The 26,583-nt window shown below is 39.6% G+C and overlaps 1 protein-coding gene across 5 annotated transcripts in view; it reads left to right on the top strand.

Annotated features, from left to right (window-relative positions):
* Nucleotides 1-26,583, top strand: part of cog6 (component of oligomeric golgi complex 6) — a 113,176-nt gene that overhangs the window by 73,892 nt on the left and 12,701 nt on the right. For 4 of the 5 annotated variants that reach the window (XM_077540538.1, XM_077540539.1, XM_077540540.1 and 1 more), the window contains 15 exons: nt 1,175-1,286; nt 1,476-1,558; nt 1,651-1,721; nt 2,091-2,184; nt 3,898-4,026; nt 5,993-6,084; nt 7,240-7,304; nt 7,386-7,477; nt 7,549-7,666; nt 8,747-8,878; nt 8,950-9,117; nt 10,131-10,238; nt 12,018-12,071; nt 13,250-13,329; nt 14,657-15,058. In XM_077540538.1, the coding sequence (XP_077396664.1) occupies nt 1,175-1,286; nt 1,476-1,558; nt 1,651-1,721; nt 2,091-2,184; nt 3,898-4,026; nt 5,993-6,084; nt 7,240-7,304; nt 7,386-7,477; nt 7,549-7,666; nt 8,747-8,878; nt 8,950-9,117; nt 10,131-10,238; nt 12,018-12,071; nt 13,250-13,329; nt 14,657-14,804 (1,546 nt within the window). In that variant the 3' untranslated portion in view covers nt 14,805-15,058. Of the gene's footprint in view, nt 1-1,174; nt 1,287-1,475; nt 1,559-1,650; nt 1,722-2,090; nt 2,185-3,897; nt 4,027-5,992; nt 6,085-7,239; nt 7,305-7,385; nt 7,478-7,548; nt 7,667-8,746; nt 8,879-8,949; nt 9,118-10,130; nt 10,239-12,017; nt 12,072-13,249; nt 13,330-14,656; nt 15,059-26,583 lie in introns of those variants that run through there. The other variant, XM_077540537.1, reaches the window with a different exon arrangement.

Here is a 26,583-nt window from a genome sequence, read left to right on the forward strand (position 1 = left end):
AAAAGGAAGTCGCTTGTGTTGTGTGAGGATAGAAAGGCTGAGACGGAGACTGTTTCAAAAAATGTGCGCATGGCTAGGTTTGATTAATGAACACGTTGGCACAGCATATTGTATTCATACTTCATGGTAAATGTAGTCGAATATGTTAAAAGAAAAATGGTATTCCTCTCCCTTCTTTGTAAACCGTGCTACTGTATATGTTATTGATGGTGGTGCGTGGAAGGAAGTTGAATTAAAACACGTAATTAATTAACTCTTAATGTTGAACATTTTGTTCATGCAGGTCTTGGCTTGAAATCATACCTCGCCGTATGATCCGTAGACAATGTGTTGTAAAATGAAAAACATGTTAAATAAGTGAAGTGACTCATGAAGAAAAACGATCATTGCGGCATCATGCTATTTTTTTGTTTTTGTTTTTGTTTTTTTTCTCCCCAAGAAAGTAATGCCAGTAATTTTCTGCACGTATTGTGGTCCACCCAAAAAAATAAATAAATAAAAATCCCATACAATTTCTGGGGCTTGGTAGCATTTAAAAGTTATTAAGTTTGACCCCTAGCACCCTTTACTTCCATTTCCATTATTTCTTATTTGGACAATATATTGGAAAAAAAAAAAGAAAAAAAAAAAGGAAGGTCAGGCAGCCTCCGAGAATGACTTTTAAATCACCTGGCCTCTCCTGCCCCACTTTGAAAACCAGCTAGTTATTTTCTGATTCATCCCGGTTGGATGTGGACAGAGGCAGTGTTGTCCTGACTCGAGTTTGTGATTCAGGCTGTTACCATGGAGACTATCGCCCCACAGAGACACATTGATAGCAATGCCACTGCTGTCCAAACACCACCGATTTAATTCTTTGTGTCACCCTCTTGTTATCTTTGGTCCAAACCTCCTCATATAACTTTTTGTCTGGCGTGAGACCGCCACCTGCTGGGCGCATGGCAGGACTGCACATTTGGAACGGCTTTTTTTTTTTGTCAAAGCTTTTCATTTTGCTCCAAATTAAACAGCCTGACAGGCAGGAAAACACACTTTGAATAACAAAACAAAGGAATTAATCACAATTTTCAATCAGACAGAGAATGGGAAATTAATCTGGATTAAAGCTGTGTAATGAGACTGTATTAAAAATAGCTGAAATTAATATTAAATATGATCTGATCTGATCCTTTAGCCATCGCCTTGAGGTGAGGGCCCAGGTTGCTCAGGCCTTCCTCGCCAAGTTCCAGCTGTCCAGTGAGGAGATGAGCACACTGCGACGGGCCAGAGATGCGCCCGTTACAGAGGTACTTTTTAAATTTGAGCAAATTTGCAACGCTAGCTCAGGCCTCTTTATTGGATGTCTCTGACAAATTATCCTGAGTGATTATCTTGTGATGTGGGGTGCATATCTAAATTTGTAAATCCGACTTTAAGCTAACGCTGTTGCCGGACGCGAATAGTGTTTAATTTATGTGCGTGTTTCTTTTTTGCAGGACTTCTTCAAAGCTTTAAGTCGAGTGAAGCAAATCCACGAGGATGTTAAAATACTGTTGCGGACCAACCAGCAGACTGCGGGGTAACGACATACATGGTTTTTTGTTTGTTTGTTTTCTTCACTGACACCACCATACTGCATCTTTGTGTGAATGTAACGTAAATGTCATGTAGGCTGGAGATCATGGAGCAGATGGCCGTGTTGCAGGAGGAGGCGTACGAGCAACTCTACCGCTGGACACAGAGTAAGTCCGGCACTCCGCGACCTCACAATCCTAATGAATACTTAATGCCGTATTGCTATTTAAACAGCAGCCGTCCGTGAAGTAGACAATGTGCCACAATAAGATGCTTACGTTAAATGAGACGTGTTTTTTTTGTTTTTTTGTAATTTAAAACAAACACCTTTCACTCTTTTTCAGAAAATACAACAAAATTATTCTAATCTGCATATAAATGAGGAAAATTAGCTCTCCGTGATATTGTACATCATAAACAAATAGAGTCATGGCATAATTAAATAGAAGTGGTCATTTTGCTGCTGCTTGTGGTCTGTGCCTGCCGTGGCAAATTCAAAATCATCCAAAGGTTCGTTTTCCATGCTATGTCCCCAGATGAGTGCAGAGGATTAACCCAGGAGACGTGCGACGTCAGCCCCATATTGACTCAAGCCATGGAGGCCCTACAGGACCGGCCTGTCCTTTACAAGTAAAAAAAAAAAAAACACACACGCACACACAACACCGCATTGTGTTTGTCCTGTTGCTCCCTCTAAAAGCAGCACTAGAGGGAAGTGCAGCTCCACATGTCAACTGGCTCATAAACCGCCTGTTTAGATCCTGCCATACATTTGCTGACTGGAATTCACATTCCGTTTTAATGGGCGCTGCTGCAGCGTGTAAAGTAAAAAGCTCTTTTGTACTCATTTAACTACACATGAAACAACCTTGAGGAATGTAATGTTTCATTGTTTTTGTATATGTATTATTGAAGTGTTTTGCTTTCAGCACTTTTCTGACAATCAACCTATATTTTAGATTTGTCTTTTTTGTTTATAGCATAATATAACGTATTTACCTAGGTTGATGGTTTGTATATTTTAATAGAAATTAGCCATGAGTGTCGTGCAAAGGCTTACAAATTGAACTCAAAATCTACACAAAAAAAGACCACACCATTACTACTAAATTGTGCATCCTAATGAAAATATGTGATTATTATTATTTTCGGGATACCAAACACGAACGCCTCAAGTTTCACCCATCCACTTGATATTTGGTGCACATGTCTTATGTCTATCATAACAGCACTCAGACCCATGATAGAAATTTAACTGGAAGTCGGACAGTTTTGGCCGAAATTCCAGGACTCGAACTTGAGACGAACTCCTGCTAGGAGGAGGACAGATGGACAAAGATGGACAGATGGCCATCGCATAACATTTGTTGATGAAGCTTAGATTTTTATTTTGAGAGTTCCCCATTAACTCATTTGCTCCCAAAAATGTATACATACGTTCGATTTTAAATATTACCAGTGTCCCAAAGACGTATTTATACGTTTTTTTTTGTTTGTTTGTTTTTTTATGCTAGAGCATACAGAAGGCTTTGATGCAGCCTCTAAACTGAAGAGAACGGTTGAAGCAATGGTAGTTTACGGCCATTAGGTGGCAGCAGGGTATAAGAGATCAAACGGGGCCATGTTGCATCAAGCTTTTTTTCCCCACAGTTTTAAAGAGATCTGTGAATAATGATGAAACTTAGCTATATTCTAATGCTAATTGCTGCAAAATGGAAACAGATAGAAATGTACTTTTTCTTTCTGATGAAAGAAGAGACTCTAATCTTTTGGTTGGTTTCATGTTTTTATAGCAATACAACAGAATATTCTGTGGACCTTGCAAAATCAGTCAAAATCCAGCAAAACAGCCGGGGAGTTAAAAAGAGATTTGAGGGCCATCACTTAATAGGTTGTTACATGCAAAGAAATGACGTCAAGTGCCCATCTAAACTTGAGATTGCAGGAAAAGTGCTTGTCTGTGTCCTTGGAAAGGTTTCGAAAAGGTCTTTGGCGTCCATTAGTGTAGCTTGTCCCTCGGAAGTCTACTTACTGTACTCAAGATGACTGATGACCTCAGCAACATTTCTCATGCTTTTCCAGTGTGTACGTTTTTTTCCCCCCCCTTTGGCTGTGCGCAAGTACACCTGCCCCCTCTCTTTCCTCTACTGTGTATGCGCAAGGTCACGCTTACCGACGGGCCTTTCCTGGATCCTTGATTCATCGCTATCTGGTGTTTAGTCTCACAAAGGGCTCGCCTTCCTTGTGGAAACATTCCCCGGGCGCCACAACTGACCTCCAACGTACAAAAACAGAACCGGCGCAGTTTCCCACACGGCCTCTTTACGTGCCTCTCGCCCGCAGGTACGCCCTGGATGAGTTTGGGACGGCGCGCAGGAACGCGGTGGTGCGTGGCTTCATCGATGCCCTGACGCGCGGGGGGGCGGGCGGAACCCCCCGTCCCATTGAGATGCACTCGCATGACCCGATGAGGTAAAAACGCAATTAAGACGCCAACATCCGTTTTGTGTTGGTGAACTATCACAGTTGGAGATATGATCCGTGGGTTATGTAAGGGTTTTTTTGTGCTCGTTTTATTTTGAGTGCACTTCAGACATCCGCCAGTAGAGGGCGGCAATGAGCCTCAACACGTTAGGCCACCATCAGTTCACGTGGTTTAATTCAAAATGAAAGTACAGGTATTTGATTTTTTGTTTTTTTTTGCTTGCCTTTTTTGGTTTTCTGTCACATATTTGACTACATTTCTAACCGTTTGGTCTTAAGCATGTGACAGCTGAGAAGAGGCAGATGATGTTTGGTGAATTAAAGCTTGTAGCAGAGGTGACAAGCATAATACATCTACGATAGGTACTGTTACTAAAACCGAAAGCGTTGTTAAAGCTTATAATGCCAGCCAAGGTCGTTAAAATGATTTTGCAGCTGCGAATGTCTGTCCTTGAGAGATGTGGAAGCTGCTGTGAAGAATATATAAGCTTTATGCTTCTTCCTGCCAGCCCTTTTTCTTTTCGGTTATTATATGTTATAATTGTATGAGGAAATGTCTGATTGTCACAATGCTGTCCAAAAAAAAAAAAAAAAAAAAAAAAAGGTACAGTGGAAAAGGCAAAAAAACAAAACAATGTAGATTACTGGTAAATTCCATGAAAGTGAAGGAATTAAAGGGGGAAAACTGTTTATTTCTTATTGCATATGCTGTTTTATTATGTTTTTTCTGCAGTATGGTTTTTCTTGTTAATAATGTGACAAGAAATATTGGGTGTTTTATAGGGGCTAGAAGAGGATGAATGACATTTCCTTTCTTTACAATGGGGAACGTTGATTAATTTGAGATACAAGTAATTGCTAATATGGTCACGTAACGATTTAGACTTGTAAAACAAATGCACACAACCCGTCAGTTGTCTTTTCATTGCAGTACAACATAATTAGTGCTGCTTAGTTCATAAAGGGGATAATTGCGATATTGAAAAAACACATTAGTGCAGTAAGGGATCATTCTAATCACTTTACAATTACACACGGGGTGTGAGTGTGTATTCCGGCTTCTTCCCACGTTCCAAAAACATGCATCATGTGACCACTTCATCATTGAAGACTCCAAAAAGTCATTTTCAATAAATTATGTAATATCTTTATATTTAAAAAAAAAAAAAAAAAAAAAGTGGTTACTTATACATGACACATGAACATGCTAAACCTGTTACTCCTCCCTCCTCAATTTTGGGCCAATTAAAAGTTCTCTATGATTGTGACATAATCTCACAAATTTGAAATCCTTGCATGCGTTACTCATATTGAGTTGTACAGGAAAGACCTTTGGTCAAAAGTTTCCAACATGTGGATAACTAACATAATGCGCACCAATTTTGACAATGTTGTTCCCACGATTGCCTTTGAACAGCCTCCTTTCTTTTCATACAACGTGAAAATGATTCCGCTTCACTGTTTTTTTACCGGGAATTCAACTCGGCAGTGGCTTTTTGAAAAAAAATGGAGGAGTTGGAAAAGTGTTCCCCGAGATTCCCCGTAAATTTCACATGAAGACCGTTTGGACGGTTCGGCTCGCCTGCGCCTTTTGACCGCGCATGACTCTCACGCAGCGGACATTTGACGAGCGTGTGTCCTGATTAGCGGCATCGCCGTCCTCCCGGGAGATTTTCTCAGAATGGTCCACAGAATGGCCTTCAGTTAGACGAAGACATCAGCGATTCTGAGAACATTGAGTTGCTTCTCACCGCGTCCACACACACACACGCACATTCTACTTTAACCTTGTTGTCTTTGCAAGCGTTATGTAACAGCCAATACAGCGCCGTTGTCTTTGGAGGGGAAATGAAACATGATGGCCCATGATTGCGGGCGCTTGTGTTCGCAACGTGTTAAAATTAGCCCCCCCGCCGGCCAGGAGGGCTTTAATTCACCTTGTTGATTCTCGTAGGTACGTGGGAGACATGCTGGCCTGGCTGCACCAAGCCACCGCCTCGGAGCGAGAGCACCTGGAAGCGCTGCTCAAGCAAGTCACTCTGCAGGGTACGCTCGTGTGTGAAAATGGACAGCTTCCCAATAATCTGTTGTAAAATGTTTTATATGAAGTTTGTTGTCTATTTTAAACAACATGATCTCTTAAAAACTACAGCTAGACATATGTATCAAACAATTTAGTTTTAGTTTTAAATTAAGTCATCTTTATTTATATCGCGCTTTCCAAAAGGTCAGCATGTCTACTCGGGGTGTGAATTGCCTAGTACCTGGCGATTCAATTTGTATCACGATTCATAGGTCACGATTCGATTCAATACTGATTAATCCCAATAAGAATTTATAAATCGATTGTTGTTGTTTTTTTACTCAAATTTATACTAATCAGTAAACTTGTACATGTACACTAAGATTTGTATAAAAATGTAAGATTTATTTATCTGAAACTTCAGTCTTATAATTGTGAGCCACTGTATTTAATCTGTTTCATGTTTGAACAGCATTAAAATATATATTAAGGCTTAATGTTCCATTAATATAACATTCTTCCATGCTTAAGGTGTGAACACGAACCCGAAGACGTTTTGTTGAATATTTTTCCATTAAACGTGGAAGTTAAAAAATCGATTCGGCCGCCTATTGAATCGATTCGAGAATTGCATGCTGTAATATCGCGATATATTGCCAAATCGATTTTTTTCACACCACTAATGTCTACATAAATCCACATTTTATTGGAAAAAGTAAAATAATTTCTCTTGAAGTCTTTGAAAATGATCTAGCCTGAAATATACAGTATATATCAAATATTAATTATATGTTAGGTTTTTTTTTTAAAGGGCAGAATGTTTACATAAATCACTTTTATTGGGGAAAAAATATGTAAAATCTTCATGTATTTTTTTTCTTTATTTATTAAACAATGCAACTATAAATGTCAAATATAAATTATAGTTGCAATTTTAACCCATTATTGATGAATTAATTGCCCAAAACAATAATAGGTTAGACATTTGCTGCATGCTTTGAATGGGGAAATATAGTGCCATCTGGTGGACAAATATGAAAAATAACAATAAATGCCAGTAGCCAAAATGAAATCTTACATAAAGGAATAAACTACTGCAGTTTGTATTAAGATAAATATGGGATAAAAATGGCATTTTAAGTTGTTTTAAATGGAGCATTTTATTTTTTGGTCCACAGGCGTGGAGGACAACATGCAGGAAGTGGTTGGACACATCACGGAGGGAGTGTGTCGACCTCTGAAAGTGAGGATCTAAAATAGTCCCGAAATTCTCCTTGTTGTTGGTGGTAGGCTGTTATTTTCTAACACTGTTCCAACACTACAGGTTCGAATCGAGCAGGTGATCGTGGCCGAGCCGGGCGCGGTGCTGCTTTACAAGCTGTCCAACCTGCTCAAGTTCTACCACCACACCATCAGGTCTGTTGCGCATGGTCTCCGCTGTGTCTTTTGTCACGGCTTCACGCCGTGTTGCATTCATGTGTGCGCAGCTCCATCGTGGGAACCAGCGCGGCCTCGTTGCTAATGACGATGGAGGAGATGCACATGCTCAGCAAAAAGATGTTCTTCAATAGCCTGAGCCTTCATGCAAGCAGACTCATGGACAAGGTGTGTTCCCACAAGGGGGAAGTTACATTTTGGATCATCCCATATGAATGAATGGAAGTCATCCATAACCGTTTTATTGGATATTCTTAGCTGTCATCCCAGTGGGAAAAAACAAGTTATCCACTGTGTAAAAAGCGACTCATTGAAAACTTGAAATTGCCCCGAGGTTCACAAAAACATGAGCGCTATGTTCACTGAATACCAAAAAAATGTCATCAATGTTTAGAAAATGTGTACTTAAAGTTCATTGGACTCTCAGAATCATTGTTTGTGAAAACATGAGCACAAGGTATGTGTTTGGTGAAAAGTCGTCATCAGTTTTCATGAAAACATTAGCGCGTTTTTAACGCAAAAAAAAAAAGTCACATGAGGTAGAATCCATGTTGTTGTGATTTCACTGTGTTCTCTCATAATGATCATGCAGAGGTTCTGTAGCACCCCTCCACAATCAACACCTCTATTTCTGGACCTCTTGAGAACATTCGTCCCTGCTGCATCCAAGCGGTCCGTGCTAACCGCCGGAAAAAAAAAACACAGCCGACTTCTTTGCATTCTGCTCAAATTGGCATCCAAATGTACCGCGGCCCGCACTCGTCCACGTAGCGACGCCCGACTGGCTGCCGATCGATCGCCGCTCGGCCGACGATCCGAGTAGCCCCGCTGCTAATCCGATTGAAGTTTCAGTGTCGATTGCAGCCCCTGCCGGGAACGCGCTCTTCTCGTAATGACCGCCATTAGGTACACAAAAGATTGCCAGGCTCCTGTTTTTTTTTTTTCTTTATCCACGGGAAGATTTAATCACGGCCCTTTTCATTAGCACAACTGACTCACAGTTACCTGTGTCGGATAGATTGAGATGACGACAGAAGTATTGGGACATCTACAGGAAGAGAACATGGAAGAAGCACATATTTGCTTACATTTGTGACATCACAGTTTTGCAAAATTCTTCTTGGCTAGCTCACGGGTGCATTTACAGAAATAGCTCAGTCGGGTACTCGCTTTTTGTGAGCTGTGCATTTCCTCTTGAAAGTGGTGTCGAATACATTTCGGGGTGTTTATTCATTATTTATGTTTTAGGTGGAGCTCCCACCTCCTGACCTGGGCCCCACCGCTTCCCTCACCCAGACGTTGGCCCTCCTCAGGGAGGTTCTGGCCTCTCACGACTCCTCCGTGGTTCCCGTGGGCGCTCGCCAGGCCGACTTTGCCCAGGTAAACCATTTCTGTCTTTTGCAACCGTCACGTCCTGTCCTGTGAACAACTTCACGCTCGCCCACTCCCAGGTGCTCTCGTGCATTCTGGACCCCCTGCTGCAGCTGTGCACGGTGTCTGCCAGTAACCTGGGCACGGCCGACATGGCCACCTACATGGTCAACTCGCTGTACGTTATGAAGACCACGCTGGCGCTCTTTGAGTTCACAGATAAGAGGCTGGAGATGCTTGAGTTCCAGGTAGGGACGGGCCGGTTACCGGCTTTGACGGCTTACGGTGGTTTTAAAACGTCCAGATTTTAATAACTGCTGAAATTGGCTGTCAGTGGTCTTGAGCTTTTCTTTTTTGAGAGGACAGCAAAGTAGAAAATATCCCGGGTTTGCGGGTCTGTTCTAAAAATAGCTTTCTTTCTTTCTTTCTTTCTTTCTTTCTTTCTCTTTCTTTCTTTCTTTCTTTCTTTCTTTCTTTCTTTCTTTCTTTCTTTCTTTCTTTCTTTCTTTCTTTCTTTCTTTCTCTTTCTTTCTTTCTTTCTTTCTTTCTCTTTCTCTCTTTCTCTTTCTCTTTCTCTCTTTCTCTTTCTTTCTTTCTTTCTTTCTTTCATTTTGACATGAATGGTGCACATTTATTAATACACCAAGTATTTATTTTTGTTTGAAAATATAATAGATTGTGGACTGTTCAATGGGGAAAATAACTTAACCAAATACTAAAAAAAAAAAAAAAAAAAAGGGGGGGGGGGTGGTTGGTCGTTTTGGAGCTGTAATTTTAATCTCATAATCCCAACAATTTTAAACCCATAAAATTGCATATAGTTTTAAGGAAAAGTACTAAATCAAGATGCATACGGTATACGTTTTTGTTCATATTGCACACCTCGATATGTATGTATGCACTTTTTTAATTTTTTTTAATTTTTTTTTGAAAATATAGAAATGATTTTGTGGACCTCCAAGCTACAGCTCTGTTCACCCTCCATTGAAATCAAACAAAAATAATCCAACGTGTTCACATTTCATGCAAAGTAATGAGCCCATATTGATGCTAGATAGGTGCGCATCTCTTCTCCTACATGTTAGAGCAGTCCCTCTATCCGTCTAATTTTACCACATCCTTTGTGTCGTGCAACGCGGCGCCGACGACGCTCCATTAGGCACAAGTACCATTTGCTCACAATGGCACCTCGATTTATTTAAAAAAATATTCTCCCCTTCAACCAACTCACACTGCTGCGCGGCTTATTCTGTTTCCGCAGATCGAGGCTCACCTTGACACGCTGATCAATGAGCAGGCGTCCTACGTGCTGACCAGAGCGGGCCTCAGCTACATCTACAACTGTGTGCAGCAGCACAGCGCCGAGCAGGTCTCAAAACACGAGATCACCTTAACTTTATTTGGGGTTAAGCAGACATAAGTTTGAATGTCATTTGATAGTTCTGAACACTGCCACATCCCCGATTATAAATATATTAATGAAGTACATGTCACACTTATGGTGGGAAAAGTTTTGAAATGATTCATCTTGGTCTCATTGGAGTTTTTTTTCCATGTCACAAAACCCTCAGGGGTGTATAGACTGTTTATATCCAGTTTATAAGGCTAGAATTAACAATGCTGAAAGCATTTCAAAAGGCAGCTCCGTGCCGAGTGTTGTCGTTTACACTGCCGTCTCCACGGTTACCATATGGCCCCAGCCTGTATTGTATGCTTTTATTTCCTACGCTATGAACACAAGTCAAGCGTCCGACAGTCTCCGCCCACTGTTGACTGACGGCCACGGCTTGTAGCCATAGTTGCGGTGCGTGTCGTGACGGCGCGGGTCACGCGGGGACAGATGCGCCGCGCCCCGGCACGAAACTCGCTCGCCGAGCGTCATCGTCTCCGCGGGTGGCCTCGCCCGAAATAGGCCAGCGTGTGTTTGAGGACGGCAAGTCGGCGTGTGTGTGTGTCTGCGCGGCACGCCGTGTCGTCTATTCTCGGCCTTCAAGGTTGACTTTCACTATCTGCAAAAACGTTTCCGCCCTGTCATTTTCTCTCATATGGGACGAAGAGAAGGCGGCCCTTGATTATGTTGTTCCTTCAAAGGCAGAAAGCTTGCTAGAAAGTTTGTTTGTTGTCGTGCTTGGAGAATGCCATTTCTGTTAGAATTTATAGTTGTAATTTTGTAAAATTATTAAAATATGGATTTTCTATTTTACATTGATTTTTACCCTTTATTTGAATAATACAAATGTTTTATTTTTGTATTTATTTTAGACCTTTTTAAAAATGTATTCTCATGATACAAAGTCGGCCCTTTTTTTTTTTTTTTAACCTTTTTGGAAAATTGTCTTCATCTTCAATTATTTTACTGATAAGAAAATTTTTAGTCAATTTTTTTAATCCCTAATATTTTAATGATACACATTTGATATTTTCATTTTACGGCGATTGGCTGGCAACCAGTCCAGGGTGTACCCCGCCTACTGCCCATAGCCAGCTGGGATAGGCTCCAGCACCCCCCTCAACCCTTATGAGGAGCAAGTGGTTCGGAAATGTAATGGATGGATGGATGGCTTTTCATTTTAGTCATTTTAATTTATACAGATGCGCTCATGTAAAATTGGTGCTTTTATTTTTGTATTTAATCTACAAACAAACAAAAATATATATAATTTTATGTCATCATCACCTGAATGGAAAATGCTGCATCGATGCAAGGTTGGAACCTCTAAACACAATCAAGTTTCATCCACATTTGGTCCAGATTTGGGGAATACCAGTAAAAATGTTCAGACTCATATTAATAATACAGTACAGTAAATCATGTTGTAATGTGCTGTGCTTATGTAAAATGTATTCTCCAAGTTCCTGCATTGAATTGTACGCAGTACAGTGAGAAAAAAAAGAAGAAAAAAAAAGCTTGTCTGTTTGTTGTGCTGCATTCAAGACGGCTACGTAAACAAAAAGTTTGTCTGACAACCGCGATATATTTCTGAATTTGATGGTCAGCAGTCCTGACAGCAGACCTAATCTTTTGTGATAGCCTTGAATATTGTCTTAAAATAGATTTGACCAGATAGCTTCATAAACGGACCATATACACAAATGTCCATGGAGAACCAGTTGTACAATATATTAATAAATATACTGTTGTTGTCAGGGTCCTCTGTCTCTCCTGCCCAGCATGGACGTCTCTTCTGTGAAAGTGGCCATGGTGAGTACGGTACATTTCATGAGGAACAAAACTGTCATTGTGTGTGAAAAGTCATAATCGAGTTTTTTTGCAGTGCTTACAGTTTAATGGCTATTTACAGAGAGGAGCTAGTTTTGCATTTGGCAGACTGTATGTTGTTCCGGGCATGTGTTCTTGAGACTTTTTTTTTCTTTTTTTTTTGTGCTTTTCCTCATGAATTTGACAAATATTGCATCTAATTAATCCCATGCAGTGACTGAAACATAATATTTTTGCAGTCCGTCTGTCTTGACATAACTCAATTTGGTCGTGATCAAACAAAATCCTAAAAGTTCCTAAAATGGCTGCTTCAAACCAATATGGCAGTCTTCCTGTGTCTTTTCGGGCCTAGCTTCTTAAGATATTTTTTGTGGGTCTACTTCAGATTAAGGCTAAGTTGAACATAGAGTTTTTGCAGCTTGACCATTTTTTTTTGGGGGGGGGGGGGGGGGATTTAATAATTTATTTATTTATTTTTGTATCTCCCATGGAGGCTTCTGTAATTCCAAGCAAGTCCCCGCTGCTGTGTCATGGTACTAGTTCAGCATTTTCTAACCAAAACGTCAGACATCTTGTGTCAATTTTCACGTTTCTCACGGAAACTGACTTCATTATCCATAAATTGCCTACACTATAAAAAAAATAAAAAAAATAGTGATATTTACTTGAAAAAAAAATTCTAAGTAACTTTTACAAGGAGAGATTTGAGTACATTTTCCAAGTTTATTAAAAAAAATCAAACAAAAAAAAAATATATACTCTACCACCTGAGCCATGCCCCTCCTTCTGTATGTTAGTATATTGCTGGAGTCAGGTGGAATCCTTGTACCTCCAAGAGACCGGTTTCACTTTGGACACACCAGCAATGCAGCACAAGTGGCATGGCTCAGGTGGTAGCATGTCTGCCTCACAAGCTGAAGGTCATGACTTTGTTCCTCAATTGCTTACATCGCTTTTTTGCTTTTTTTTTAAATAACCTAGTAAATGTACTAAAAATGTTCCTTGTAAAATGTACTTATAATTTCTGATAATTTCCAAAAACTTTTTTTTTTTCAAGCAAATATTACTCCCCATTCTTTTTTTTACAGTGAAAGGACCTTGAAACGTTTGTTAATCCACTCTCATACGTCTTCGTGTTTTTGTGTTTTTTCACCCAACAGGTCCAGTTTGACCGCTACCTGTCGTCTCCCGACAGCCTGGTGATGCCTCAGCTCAACTTCCTGCTCAGCGCCGCCATCAAGTGAGTGCGATTGGGCCCCCAGCAAAAGCGCCACACGAAACGCCGCGCCGGCTTTTCGTTCGATGGAAGCGGCGAGCGGCCGGGCTGTTTGGTGTTTGCCTGGCCGACGCGGCGCGCGCACATATGCTTTTAGCTCACTCCATTCAGCCGCCGCGTGCTGTGAGTCACGTTTACTGGGAAGTGCGGCCGGCTTGAGGAGCACTCTGTACCTCAGGTTAATGTTCTCTATTAATGGACGCCGCAGGCTTAATGGGCAGGACGCCATTAATTAGCTTCTGGTCCATTTCTCACTCACGTCGGCGGTTCCCTGAAATCGTCTCGATGGCGCGCACGTCCGAGCTGATGAAAGCACAAATAACGAGCGAGGTTTTATTTTTTATTTTTTATTTTTATTTTATTTATTTATTTTATTTTTTTATTTTTTTTATTTTTTTATTTTTATATAAATAGTGAGGTTGCAAAGGGGTGGAGAGTTTCTGGTAAATTTCCATGAAGTTTCCAATAAACCTCCATGGGAATGTTAAGACTTTGGAAATACAGCAGACCCCCTGTTAAGGTAGGGATGAGGCCGGCCCACAAATAGCAAAAGAAAGACAGCCGTTGAAATGCAATTAAACTCAAAACATTTTTAGAAAAATGTTGAATCATTTTCAATGCATTTTCCACGCAAGACGAGTGAAAATGGCATTGAGCGTCTTGTTGTTGTGGAAAGTGCTTATTGGCGGTTTATCTTCATTTTTTTTGTTCAATGTTATTCTTTTTAATGTGTTTATAATGGCCATCAATTATACTTGGATTTTCATGTATAACATATCAAATTTTCCCATTGAAATCAATTATAAATCCAGTAATCAGTTCCAGCCCCCCAAAAAATAATTGTAGAAAAAAAAAAAAAGAACAGATAATAAAATAAAAAATAATTCAATCAATCATAAATAAGGTTATTACACCAGAGATTTAATTAATAATAATAATAATAAAAGTAAAATAAAAATTCAATCAATCAATAAATTAGGTTATTACATCAGAGACTTAATTAATACTACTACTACTACTACTACTAAAAATAATAATAATAATAATAATAATAATAAAGATAAAATAAACAATAATAATTCAATCGATCAATAAATAAGGTTATTACACCGGAGGTTGAATTAAATAAATTAAAGTACAGTAAAGTGCCATATTCGTGAATTGAAGTGCACGTTACACCCTCCTTCCCCCCTAGTGAGGAGTTGTAGAGTACAATGTACTTCTTATTTCTACTCAATCTCACTGAAGATAAAACAAATGAGAATGCTGATGAGAAAATGTCTCCTTGCAGGGACCAAATCTTCTCCCAGTCCACCGAGCTGGTGTGCCGGGCGTACGGCGAGGTGCACACGGCGCTCAGCAGCCCGGCCAACGCCTACAAAGACCCCGAGCACCTCCTTCCCAGATCCCCCCAGCAGGTCCGGGCCTTGTTGCTGTGAGAGACGCGCGGCCTCCAGTCTCATCCCCCTGCAGGTTATTTCCAGAGCGTTGTCATGTGTAATCATAACACAGACGTGTACACGTGTGGCCCGCTTTAGGTGGGGTTCTGCGGCCTGTGAGTCACCTCCGACGTCTTGTCTGTGGAGGCTCACCAATATTGTTATTGCGTTAATATGCCACCAAGAGCTTTTTATATGATTGGATATGATATAAAACAGATGTTTATGCCCAATGAAAAATGACTTCTTTTTTTTTGTCATTCTTCAACATTTCCCATAGATTATTTTTTTTTCCCACAAGCTTTATTGAGCAGAGGCAGATATTTTACATTAGGAAGAAACTTACAGCAAGACAACAAATACACCAATTTGCGTTTTTTTTTTTTTTTTAATGTGTGTATAATTCTTTCATAATTTTGGCTAACTCTAGTATATTTGTGGAAAAAAAATACATATATATATATATATATATATATATAGTGATATTGTGGGGAGGTTGGCGATATTTATAAAAAAGTAACAAAATTGTAAAAAAAATGAGCTCATACGAAAAAAAAGAACAATGTTGTGCTTTTTTACATGACATCAATTTTATATTATTATTATTATTATTAATATTATTATTATTATTATTATTATTATTGTTATGGTGTTAATGCACGCACACATTGAGCTCCTCCACATATTTCCTTGCTTCACAGGCATATTACGTTCCTCTTCATCTGACAATTAGTGTAGATTTTAAACATAGAAGGGCCAAAACATCCCTAATGAAAATTAAATTGCACTAAAAAACTAGCCACCAGAGGGTGCTACAACTGCACAAATGGAAATCAACCTGACTTTTTTTTTTTTTTTTTAAGGATTTGTGGCATTTAAATATCGTGAACATGATGACGACGATATTGTGGCAGTTTTAATATCATGATATCACGATATTGCGCTTATCGTTACATCCCTAATATATATATATATATATATATATATATATATATATATATATATATATATATATATATATATATATATATATATAGTGACACACTCCAAATTGAGCATCTTCACGTAACTGTACCTAATGAATTGTCTGGTATAGCGTTTGTGTGGCATTTTGCAGCTGGGAGAGAAGTTTGCACCGTCGTGCTGACACGACTGCGTCTGATAGCATATCGGTGGCACACGCACACACACCCCTCGAGTGAGTGTGGAGCATACACGCAAGCGTAGGGTCATGACATCAGGCCTGGTAGCAGCGAGCCCTGCCGAGGTCACTGCAGTTCACCGGATGCTGCTCCCACATCGCTGGCCTTGTGGTACACGCACGTCCGGGAATACATGGAATGCGTCGGCATTTGCACGCCGTTCCCTTAAATAGACGTGCTTGCGTAGTGACGGGCCGAAATACACCGAAGCCCCCATTAATCATGGCTGATGCTTTATCCTGTAATAATCAAAAATATAGCAACACCAGACATATTTCTTGATGGCAAATGAATGACAATAGACCATAAGGAATTCTTGGTAGTATTTTTTTTATTTTATTTAAGTGTGCATTTTTTGGGTCTGTGTGCACGTGTACGCGTGCACATCCTGTTGAGGCCCACAAGACGCGAGAGGTGACGGCGTCGCTCGCCACTTAGAGGCGACTGATGGTGCAAACACATCCCATCATGCGTGCCGCATCACTCCGAGTTTGCCTGCTCGAGCGTGACGGGACTTCAAGTCCTCAGTTCAGCGAGCATCAAAGAGTGCGGGAGGACGTCGGTGTGTTTGCACAGGGTGGATCGGTGTCTAAATTTAGTTCTTGGAAATGTATTAGAGCCACAAAGAAATGGTGAGTAATTGGCTTGAAAGCTTAAGGAAGTAATAGGGCACTCTATTTTGAAATACTCATTTTCATAAATGGTTTGTATTTTTTATTTTCTCAAATTTTATCAATCTTATAAAGTCGATGTTCCTATATTTTGTGTTTTTAAATTTGAGTTGTATTTTTTTTTTTTTTTAGGCTTAACCACTGCCATTTAATTTTTTTTCCCATAATTCAATACTCAATCAAAAGTGAGCATTATCATCTTTTTAGAGGCAAAATTCCCATTTCCTCATTTTTAATTTTGTAATATGCTTATTTTTCGATTTATATATGGATCAGCTAAATTAATTTAAATAAATTAAACACTATTTTTTTTTTTTTTTTATCCCGTCAATATATTTTACTCATTTTTTTTACATTTTTAAATTTACACTAGGTTTGCCATGATATATTTTATTCACAATTTTATTATTATTTTTTATTTTATTTTAATTTCTCTTGAATTGTTTTTATATTGATATATTTTCTGAAAAAACTTCAATTAAATTGTGCTTTATTTTCATCATGATACATAACATGCAATTATTTCTTCTACTTAATATAAATCGTTTTTATTTTTCATTATTTATCTTTATGAATATAGCCAGTCTGGCTGTCATGTTGTTGGCCAGTCAGCCCGAGATGCGTTTTGTGCCATGCATGAAGACGTCTGTAACGCTCTCTTTATGTCTTACGTGTACTAATACAGCATGATTCACTTTTACATAACCGCCTTATTACGAGTACGCCCCCTCTCACCGCTTTGCGTTTTCATGGTAATTATTTGTCCAAGTTGCTTTTGTTATCGGGCAAAGGTTACCCTGTGTCGACGGCCCCCTTCTCAGCGGACGCCGTTATGTAACCGGCTCCTATTAGGAAGAGGGACACTGGGATGTTGTGACCTCGAACATCAACGCCACAATTGATCTTTCTTTGTTGTTACAGTACTATTTTAAAAAAAGAAGAAGAAAAAAAAAAAAAAAAGTGTGCCGTGATTTGGACTCATGCGCCGGCCGCCTATTAAATTAATGCGCGTCCATCTGCACCCCCGGCCGGACCAGATGCACGTCCAGGTGGCTCCATAAACAAAGCCTCGGTGGCCGCGTCGCTGTTTGCTTAGCGCTGATTGGCTGGCCCACCTGGCAAACCCGCCCTCAATCTCTCCCCCGCACACTTTTTGAACCTTATAAGTATTAATGTCAATGTAACACTTTTTTTTTTTTTTTTAGTAGATTTATCAAATTTTCAAATATCTACCCCCACCCTCCCAAATTTTTATCCACAGCAAGAACTTACAAAATGTTTAGCAGCTACTTTAATTAAAAAGTAGATGGAAAGTATAAAGATATATCTCTACCGTTTACAGTTACAATTTTAATTTATAAGTGATTTTGTTTTAACCAGCAAAAAATTCCGCTTTAAATTGCAGTTACAAAAAAAATCAGTGTCTGAAATAAAAATTCAAACTTAAGCTCACATGGTTAAAACAATAACAAAAAACAAACAAACAAACAAACAAACAAAAAACGATAAAAAGTCTCGAAAAATCAAGGTCTTAATTTAAAAATTAAAAATCCGGTGATTTGAGTTTGAATTTCCTCTGATTTGTATTTATTTATTTATTTATTTTTAAACATCCACTTTCTATTTCATCCATAAAAATACATGTAAAATATTCAGCCTCTTAATTTGAGATTCGAAATCAGGTTTTGTTTGAATGTCTTCAATTTCTTTTGCCATTAAATTTCCACCATTATTAATTTTGTACCATCATTTCATTAAAAAAAAAATAATAATAATTCAGTTTCAAAACTTCACGTCTAAATTCAAACTCAAATGGTTGAGTTTGAATTTTTTTCCAAAAAAAATTTAGGTCAAATTTTTACCACTTGTGTGCTTGCTTGATGGCTCCGCTTATTTAATTCCCTCACCCAATTAGAATCGATAACTAATCACATTGATCAATAATGGAATCAAAATCACAACATTCTTATCAATTCCTGTCTGTAACTGAATATGTTGATTCTGGCCAAAATTCTGTTAGAATTTAAATGGAATAAAAAGAAAAAAAAAATCCAGTTATATTTGTCATTCTTCTTTCATAATGGCGCAGCCTTTACCAACATGTCCTGAAATTGAGTTGGCAATCACGGCCGTAATGTTTGTATCATTGTGTCGGCTTCTCCTCCCAGAAGAAACTTGTTGGGAACGCTTTGTACAATCCCACCCCTCTCACCTCCCCAACCCGCAACCCCCCCCCCCCCCCCCCCCCCAACGCTAATTGTTGTTGCTTATCCTGCCGTGGCATGTGCACAGCTTCGCTTTGGACAAAATGTCATATTTTAGTGGAGTTTGGACCCCAGTTAGGAGGAACAAGAACACGATTGCTCACAAGCGTGTGAGTCATCCGGCGGGCTGTCAATCATTACTCATTACGCGCCCGCCAGCCCTGACGTGTCCTCAAAATGCGCGCCGAAGTCCACTCGGGAAGATAAGCGCGTCCCTCAAATAAACCCGTAGTTGTCACGTTAGAGTTCGCTAACCAAAACAGCAGCACCGAATGTCGAACCTTGCCAGCAAGCTGAATTCTCGCGGTATTTGTGAGTTCACTGATACATTTGCAGCCAACCTTTTTTTAGGTGGGACCAATCAGGCGTTATTTTATAAAACCAATAATGGCGGGGGGAGACAAACAAACCTAACAGACGAATGGACGCTGCAATTCTGTTCTCGCAGAGTTACTCACCGTTTCCTCGTTGAATGTGAACAGCGACAGGCATTTTGTGCATTTTTATCTGGTAAAGATGTTCGTGCTACCTTCCCCGCCCCCCAAGACGAGACGGAAGACGACATTTTCATCCGTTGCTTTGATTGGTCAAAACAAACGTGCAAATATGCCGCATCGTCCAATCAGCTTGAAGTATTGTACAGCTAGTCCCGCCTTTCCCTAAGGGATCTTCCAAGTGAGGTCCCAGATTGATAATGATCAATCTGGCTTGTAAGGTTACCTAATGTCCATTTTTTTATTTATTTTTTTGTGTGCGAATTTGTGCTCTTTAATTCACCTGAAACCGGTTATAAATCCAAGACCCTTCACCTTAACCAGATACTTCAGAGACCCGGCAGAGTCGGGAAGTTGTCAGGAGATCAGAGGAAGGATTAAAGGAAATACAGATGAAACAAAGTGAAATCCAACATCAACCAGACAACAGAGATAAATATCCCGAATCTTTCACCAGTCCCAGATATCTCTAAATTCCAACAGATTAGGGAGACCTCAAGAGACCAGAGGAAAGACTAAAGGAATGAAGGAAGGATAGATGTAGCAGAGTGAGATCCACAAATATCAACCTCCACTGATTGAGCGACCAGCGGGAGGAGCAAATTCTCTTTGAGTTTCAGTTGATGCTGGTGTGGTGGATCTGGCATGTCATTGGCCGTCGCCAATTTGTCTCTTAACACATTCATTGCCAGACCAGAAAAAAAAAATGCGTCATTTGACGTCTTTTTCCGTCAATGGCAGTGAATGAGTTAAACATGGTAAAAATCAATGAAGCAATTATAAATTGTTGATATAATGTACAGCAGGGGTGTCCAAACTTTTTCCTCTGAGGGCCACATACAGAAAAATAGAAAGCTGCAAGGGCCACTTTGATAATTTTTTTTTCAAGTTATTTATTAACACATTCATTGCCAGACCAGAAAAAAAAAAGCATCATTTGACGTCTTTTTCCGTCAATGGCAGTGAATGAGTTAAATGGTGCGAGTAGATGGGACTGGCTGTGGAAGGCCTCGGCTCGATATTTTGCTCTTCAAGTCTCCTTTAAAAGCAAAAAACATTTGAGAACAAAATGATTGCTTCATCCGTGCAGCTGCACCGCCGTGTGTTATGCGAGTGCGCGTGTTTGACGTGTACGAGTGTGTGAATGTCCGTTTGTGATGTGAAGACGAGTGTGCGGGTTACTGAGTAACCCGGAGCAGCAGTCGTGGTCCTCGCCTTTGCCCTAATAGCCTTTCACCTCACGCACCACGTGAAGCACGCCTGCATGCTGACTACACACGCACGCACACACGCACACGCTATCACAACACGCTCGCATTAAGGGTGGAATTTCCCTGGATCGCCGCGTGCGAAAAGTGCAAACGGTTTGAATCGGCCCATCATTTGAAAGGGCTCGCCTGCATGACTCAGCACTTGCGTCACAAATTTTGCGGGACACTTTCCCGCTTGATTTTTTTGCACAGCGGATCAACTCGGGTTTCATGATTCCGTCTTCATTTTTTGTTTTCATCCGGGAGAATGTCAAAAGCGCTGAGTCATGCTAACCTTTTTTTTGCCCGGCCCTCGTGGGAATGCTCCAAATTTCAAACAATTGGCATTCGTTTTGGCTCGTGTTCCTTCCTGTCAACTTGCGTGCGTGAAGGGTGAAGTGGAGGGCGAGTACGCTCGTTTGGCAACAGCCAGTAATGATGATGATGATGATGATTTACTGGTGGCTTCAATCCACCCGTCACATCTTTTGTCTTGCTCCTCAACTGGCCACTACATTAGGTACACCTGCACAGCCTGTTCCAGAGAGCTGTAAAAAGAGAATCTGTCAGATCGATTTTTCTTATAATCATGATATTGTTCCCTTTTTTTGTTTTGGATAAATGGGCGTGATTACGATTAGCCGGGGGGGGAAACCCATCGATCTATTTACAATATAGACGGCAAACTGAACCAATCGACATCAGTAGCAGAGTTAATGTGGTAGCTCGGAGTCATGCCTGGATACAAATTTCATCAAAGTCAGTCTTTAGAATAAAATGTTTGATTCTCGCAGTCAATGTCAATTATTTCCGTTATTTTCACACCACAGCGAGCAGACAAAATGGCTGAGAAGTCATTGTTTGTCATACTATTTGTTGTGGATATGTCTGCATTTTATTCCTTGAAAAATTCTGACTGTGGATGTTTCAATTATAAAATTGGCATAATCATAAACAAAAATAAAATACTATTAATTAGAGCTGTCAAACGATGACATTTTTTAATCAGATTTATCACATCTTAGAATTTTGATTAATCACGATTAATCGCTTATTTAAAAAGGCTTTTTTAAATCAACGTTTTTTTTGTCCACCAAATTTGAAGGGCGCATGTGTTAATTCTTTCGACATTGAAATATTATGAGGACGTCGTCAACATTTTTTGATCCACCGCACACGCTCTTTCTCTTTTTCTAATCAGTTAATTACCAGAGATGGGAAAAACCTGTTCAAGAAAGTAGTAAAAACCTTGCCGGAGTTTTGCTTTCGCCACAGGTGCTTCTCGTAATGACCTTGTTTACCTGCCGGTTGAGTACAAGCACCTGTAGCTTTCTGGACTTTCCTCACCTGGATTTCCCATCTCTGTTAATTACTTGCAGAATTAAAATGGGGGGAAAATGATCCCAATATTTTGACATGAACAAATATTCTGAATGTCATACACAAACATTTATTAAATGCTTCACTTTAATGCATGTAGTTAAAGCTAAAGGATAATCTGTGGTCAAAATTAATAGTGCCATTAATCTGCATTAATACATAATGTGATATTTTTTGTGATTAATTAATTAGTTAACGCTTTAACTTTGACAGCACTACTATTAATACTAATTTTGAGTTGTTTAAATTTATATATTTGCACCTTTTTTTAATCTTAAAATGACTAATTTAAATCTTGTTTGGTCCAAAAGGAACTTGCATAATTATAGTGTTTTTTTTTGTTTTTTTTACATGTTTAAACATTTTCTTGTTTTGTATGATTTCAATTATTACCAAATTAATCGCGATGAATATTTTGTTCATAATCGAGCAACCCTCGGATGCATTATGACAAATAATGACTTCTCAGTTACAGAGGAGGTTTGCGAGCATGTGCGTGCGCCTACACGTGCACGCACACGTGCAGCCGGTCTAAGTTGAAACGCCAGGGCTGATTTTTTTTTTTTTTTTTTTTTTTTTGTGCCAGTCCAGCACTGATAAGCACCCACACAATAACCTAACTGGCAGTTATCTGGAAGTAATCACCTGGTAGTAATTAGTTTGTAATTTTGTAATATGCTTTGTATATCTTTTAATACGTCATTGAATGTAGTCTACTTTTGACAGCAGCAGTTCAAGATGTGTGCTTTTCATCGGCCAACGCCTTGGAAAGACAATGTCGACAATGTGCTGACTCTTGTGACAACCACAATAACGAGCAGAATGTTGACTGAATCTCTCTCTGAGCGTGTCAATCAAAAGTTGATCACTATTATTATCTCCATGAATGAGATTTGTTTGGCGTCCGTGAGGCCCTCAAGACGTTGCCCCGTTTCCAAACGGGCTTAATGTGCTTTATGACGAGCTGAGCTGTTTGCGGAGCGCTGAGTCAGCGCGTGGCCACTCCCACGCCCGTACTGTCGTCGTCATTATTGATGCAAATGGCAAATGTGAGTCACCTACAACTGTGTACGCTTCTCATTAGCATCATAGTCGTGTGTTTTTTTGTTGTTTTTTTTTATATGGGAGTGGCAATAACGTGGTCAACATCAGACCCATCCAGATGCTTCTGCCTGGTCATGGGTGGTTGCACCTTAAATCTGGGCCCCCGTAATTCATCGTCGTGAAGGAACGATGACGCCGTTAGTCAATGGGGTGGGGATTGGGGGGTGTCTGACCAATATTTTCCCAGTGACACATAATTAGCCCTAATCAAAAATATATGTCAGAGGTCATGTAAAAAGAAAGTACACAAAAATATGTAGGTATACGTTAAAAGCAAATTCACTAATAATAATAGTTGTTGAAAAACGATTTGTCATGCTATAACTGTTATTCCTAAACGAATAACGATAATAATAATAATAATAATAATATTGATTACAAAATGAATGATGACACTAATCACTTTTTTTTTTGTTAACATATTTTTTATTGAGCAGAGAACAGAATAGTACAGTACAAATTCCAATAATAAAGAAAGTAGTATGCATCTGCACATTTATATTAATAAAAAATAAAAACTAACTACTTAAGAAAAGGGGAGAAAAAAAAAGAAAAAAAAACATCCAGCTGCCCATCTGTCTCAACATACATAAAAATCACTTGTGTAAAAAGAAACACATACCCAAACCTCATATGTTACAGGTGAAGATAATTATAGAGTGGTTGCCTAATCACTTTTTTTAAGTGAAATTTTGAAATTATAAGCTGTCACAAAAAGTATCAACATGCTAACTACATTAGGTGAACTTGCATCATTAAAATGCCATCCAATAGAAATGTATCACCAGGTTTTCTTTATTATGGAAACAGGTGCTTTCATGTACTGTATCTCTATATGTGTACAATCATGATTTCCTTTTTAGCGACGCTTTGAGCGGGACTTGATACAATTAAAAGTAGGTCACTGGTGCTGTGATTCATGCCAAAGTCCTTCACTTCTGTTCGTGTCTTAGTTGCGCAACACTTGTGTCATGTGGCGACGCCCACGGGAGATCAACATTTCGTTCGTTCTATTTCAAGACGTCGCACACGTGTGTCACATGTCCCCCGTCTCCATGTCATGGGGACACACATTTGTTCCCTAAAACATATTTTTAGTTGTTGTCTCACTCAGGAGTGACCTAAACCAAATTGACTAAATAACCTAATAAGCAATCAACTAACTACAGAAAATTACTGGTAGAACAACCGAAAACCAACCGAAGACTAATGACTAATCAATCAATTACTGTCGAAGAACTCAACTACTAACCACTAAACTAATCCACATTAAGATGACTAGAACAGCAACAAAATAACCCCCCACTACTGCTACCGAACTAACCAAGAATGTTACAAAGAAGTTGACTCACTAACATAATTACTAACCAGCTAACCAAGTGATGACTAACTGACATACCACCTGACTGAGTGACTTACTGACTGGCTAATGGACTGACTGAAAAACCAACTAACAAACCAATCAACCATCTAGCTCATTTATTAACCAACAGAATAACAATCAAGGGATGGATGGGTTAAAAAACAAAACAAAAAAAAAACACTGCCAAACCAACTAACTCACCACTCACTCAATAACCAACAGATTAACAACTAAACTAAATCACAGACTAACTAATAACAACCAATTTATCAACCACATACTAGAAAACAAACCAACTGACTTTGTGAACCATTAGTGACTGAGTGACAGATTTGTAATTAAACCAACAAGTTGCAAAAATAACAAACCAAACTACTGACTAAAATACGTATTAAAAACCAACGAGTACCTGACCAGCAAATTAAGTAACCTAGCAATAAGTACCTAAAATACTAACTAACCAACTAGCCAACAAATGTCTGTCCATTACTTAGTAGCTATCTACTTAGCTAGATCAATCTACTAACTAGTATCTAATAAAGTAATTACTTACTGACTAACAAATTACATAACTGAGTAGCTAACATTAGGTCACCTACTATTACTAACTAGCCAACGAACCCAATCACCTACTAGCAACTAACTGACCAATAAAGCAATTAACTCTTTTACTGCCACACAAACAAACAAACAAAAACAAAAAAACAACAACCCCCACAGTGCAATTTCGCTGATTACGAGCATTCATCAGATTCTGTCACATGTCATTGTAATTCCATACACCAACAGCCCATTGAAAAGAGACACAATGCTGCCATCTGCTGGCCATAGTTAGGTGGTGTTTTTGATTCCACAACCCATTGACCAGGCAGCGCTGCACTTAGACGTTGCTCCATCCATTTAAGAAAAAATAAAAATAAAACGTAGATGACGTCATTTCCCGTTTATGGCAGCATACATCGTGATTTTACTAAACGTTATTAAACGTTTTTGGCAGTCAAAGAGTTAACCGGTTAAAATCAGTATGTCGATAACTGATTTGAAAGCATTCAACAAGTAGCAACAGACCAACAAATTAGGTAAGCGAGCAAATAATAGTTAAGTACTGAAATAATAATATTAAGTTGCCTTTTATTTTGAACTAGCTAAATAAGCAAATGAGCAACCATCCGACTGATTGACTAACGGACTAACTAACCAGGTAGCCTACGTAACAAATTATTGCGGAAAAGACAGCAAAGAAAACAGACAGAGGAAAATGATGGCACACTATCACTCTTTTCATTGTGTGGGTGTGTGGTAATCACCGAAATGTCCAAATGAGTCACGCCTGACTGCATTGTGGCCGCGGTGCAAGTTTGTGCTGTTGACTGAGAAAATGAATCAGGGAGCCCGCAGAGAGGCTGCAGATCATCCATCCATCCCAGCAGCTGTCCCAACAAGCCGGCCGCCTGCAGGGGGCTCCTGAGAGCCAGACGGGGCCCTCGCTCGGAGGCTTCTACAGTTCACTTGAAAATCAAGTGGCGCGGTCAACTCTTTTTGTACCGCGCCGTCGGTTGCCTCGCGTAGCCACTGGAACGCTGCTGGCACGGCCGCGCAGACGTTTCCTGCCATTCATGCGAGCGAAAGGTCGCGACTTTCTCCGCCGCGTCGGACGTGCGCCGTTGCCCCCGCGTTGATTACGAACCAGGAAGCCCGCTTTGACCCCCCCAGTTGGAAGTCAGATAAAAACCTGAAAGCCTTTCATAAAAACTTGATTTGTTTTTAACGCCGTGTGATTGATGACCGCGTGCGTGCGTGTGTGAGCGGGCGTGTGTGTGAGCCACTTTTTTTCCCCACCAGTGTAGCGGTGGGTTTGATTCATACAAATGTTGATCATATCCATGCTAACTGTCTTCAAATTAATAATAAGAGAAAATTACTAAAAAAAAAAAAATACTTGTAAGGTTTGGAAAATTCATTCATTTTTAGCAATTAGCAAACCAATGATGCCATTTTCATACTGTTAGTATTGTATTTACTGTTAACACCTAAATTACTGACCAACTAAA

The sequence above is a fragment of the Festucalex cinctus genome, chromosome 13 (assembly GCF_051991245.1).
Source record: "Festucalex cinctus isolate MCC-2025b chromosome 13, RoL_Fcin_1.0, whole genome shotgun sequence".
Lineage (NCBI taxonomy): Eukaryota > Metazoa > Chordata > Actinopteri > Syngnathiformes > Syngnathidae > Festucalex > Festucalex cinctus.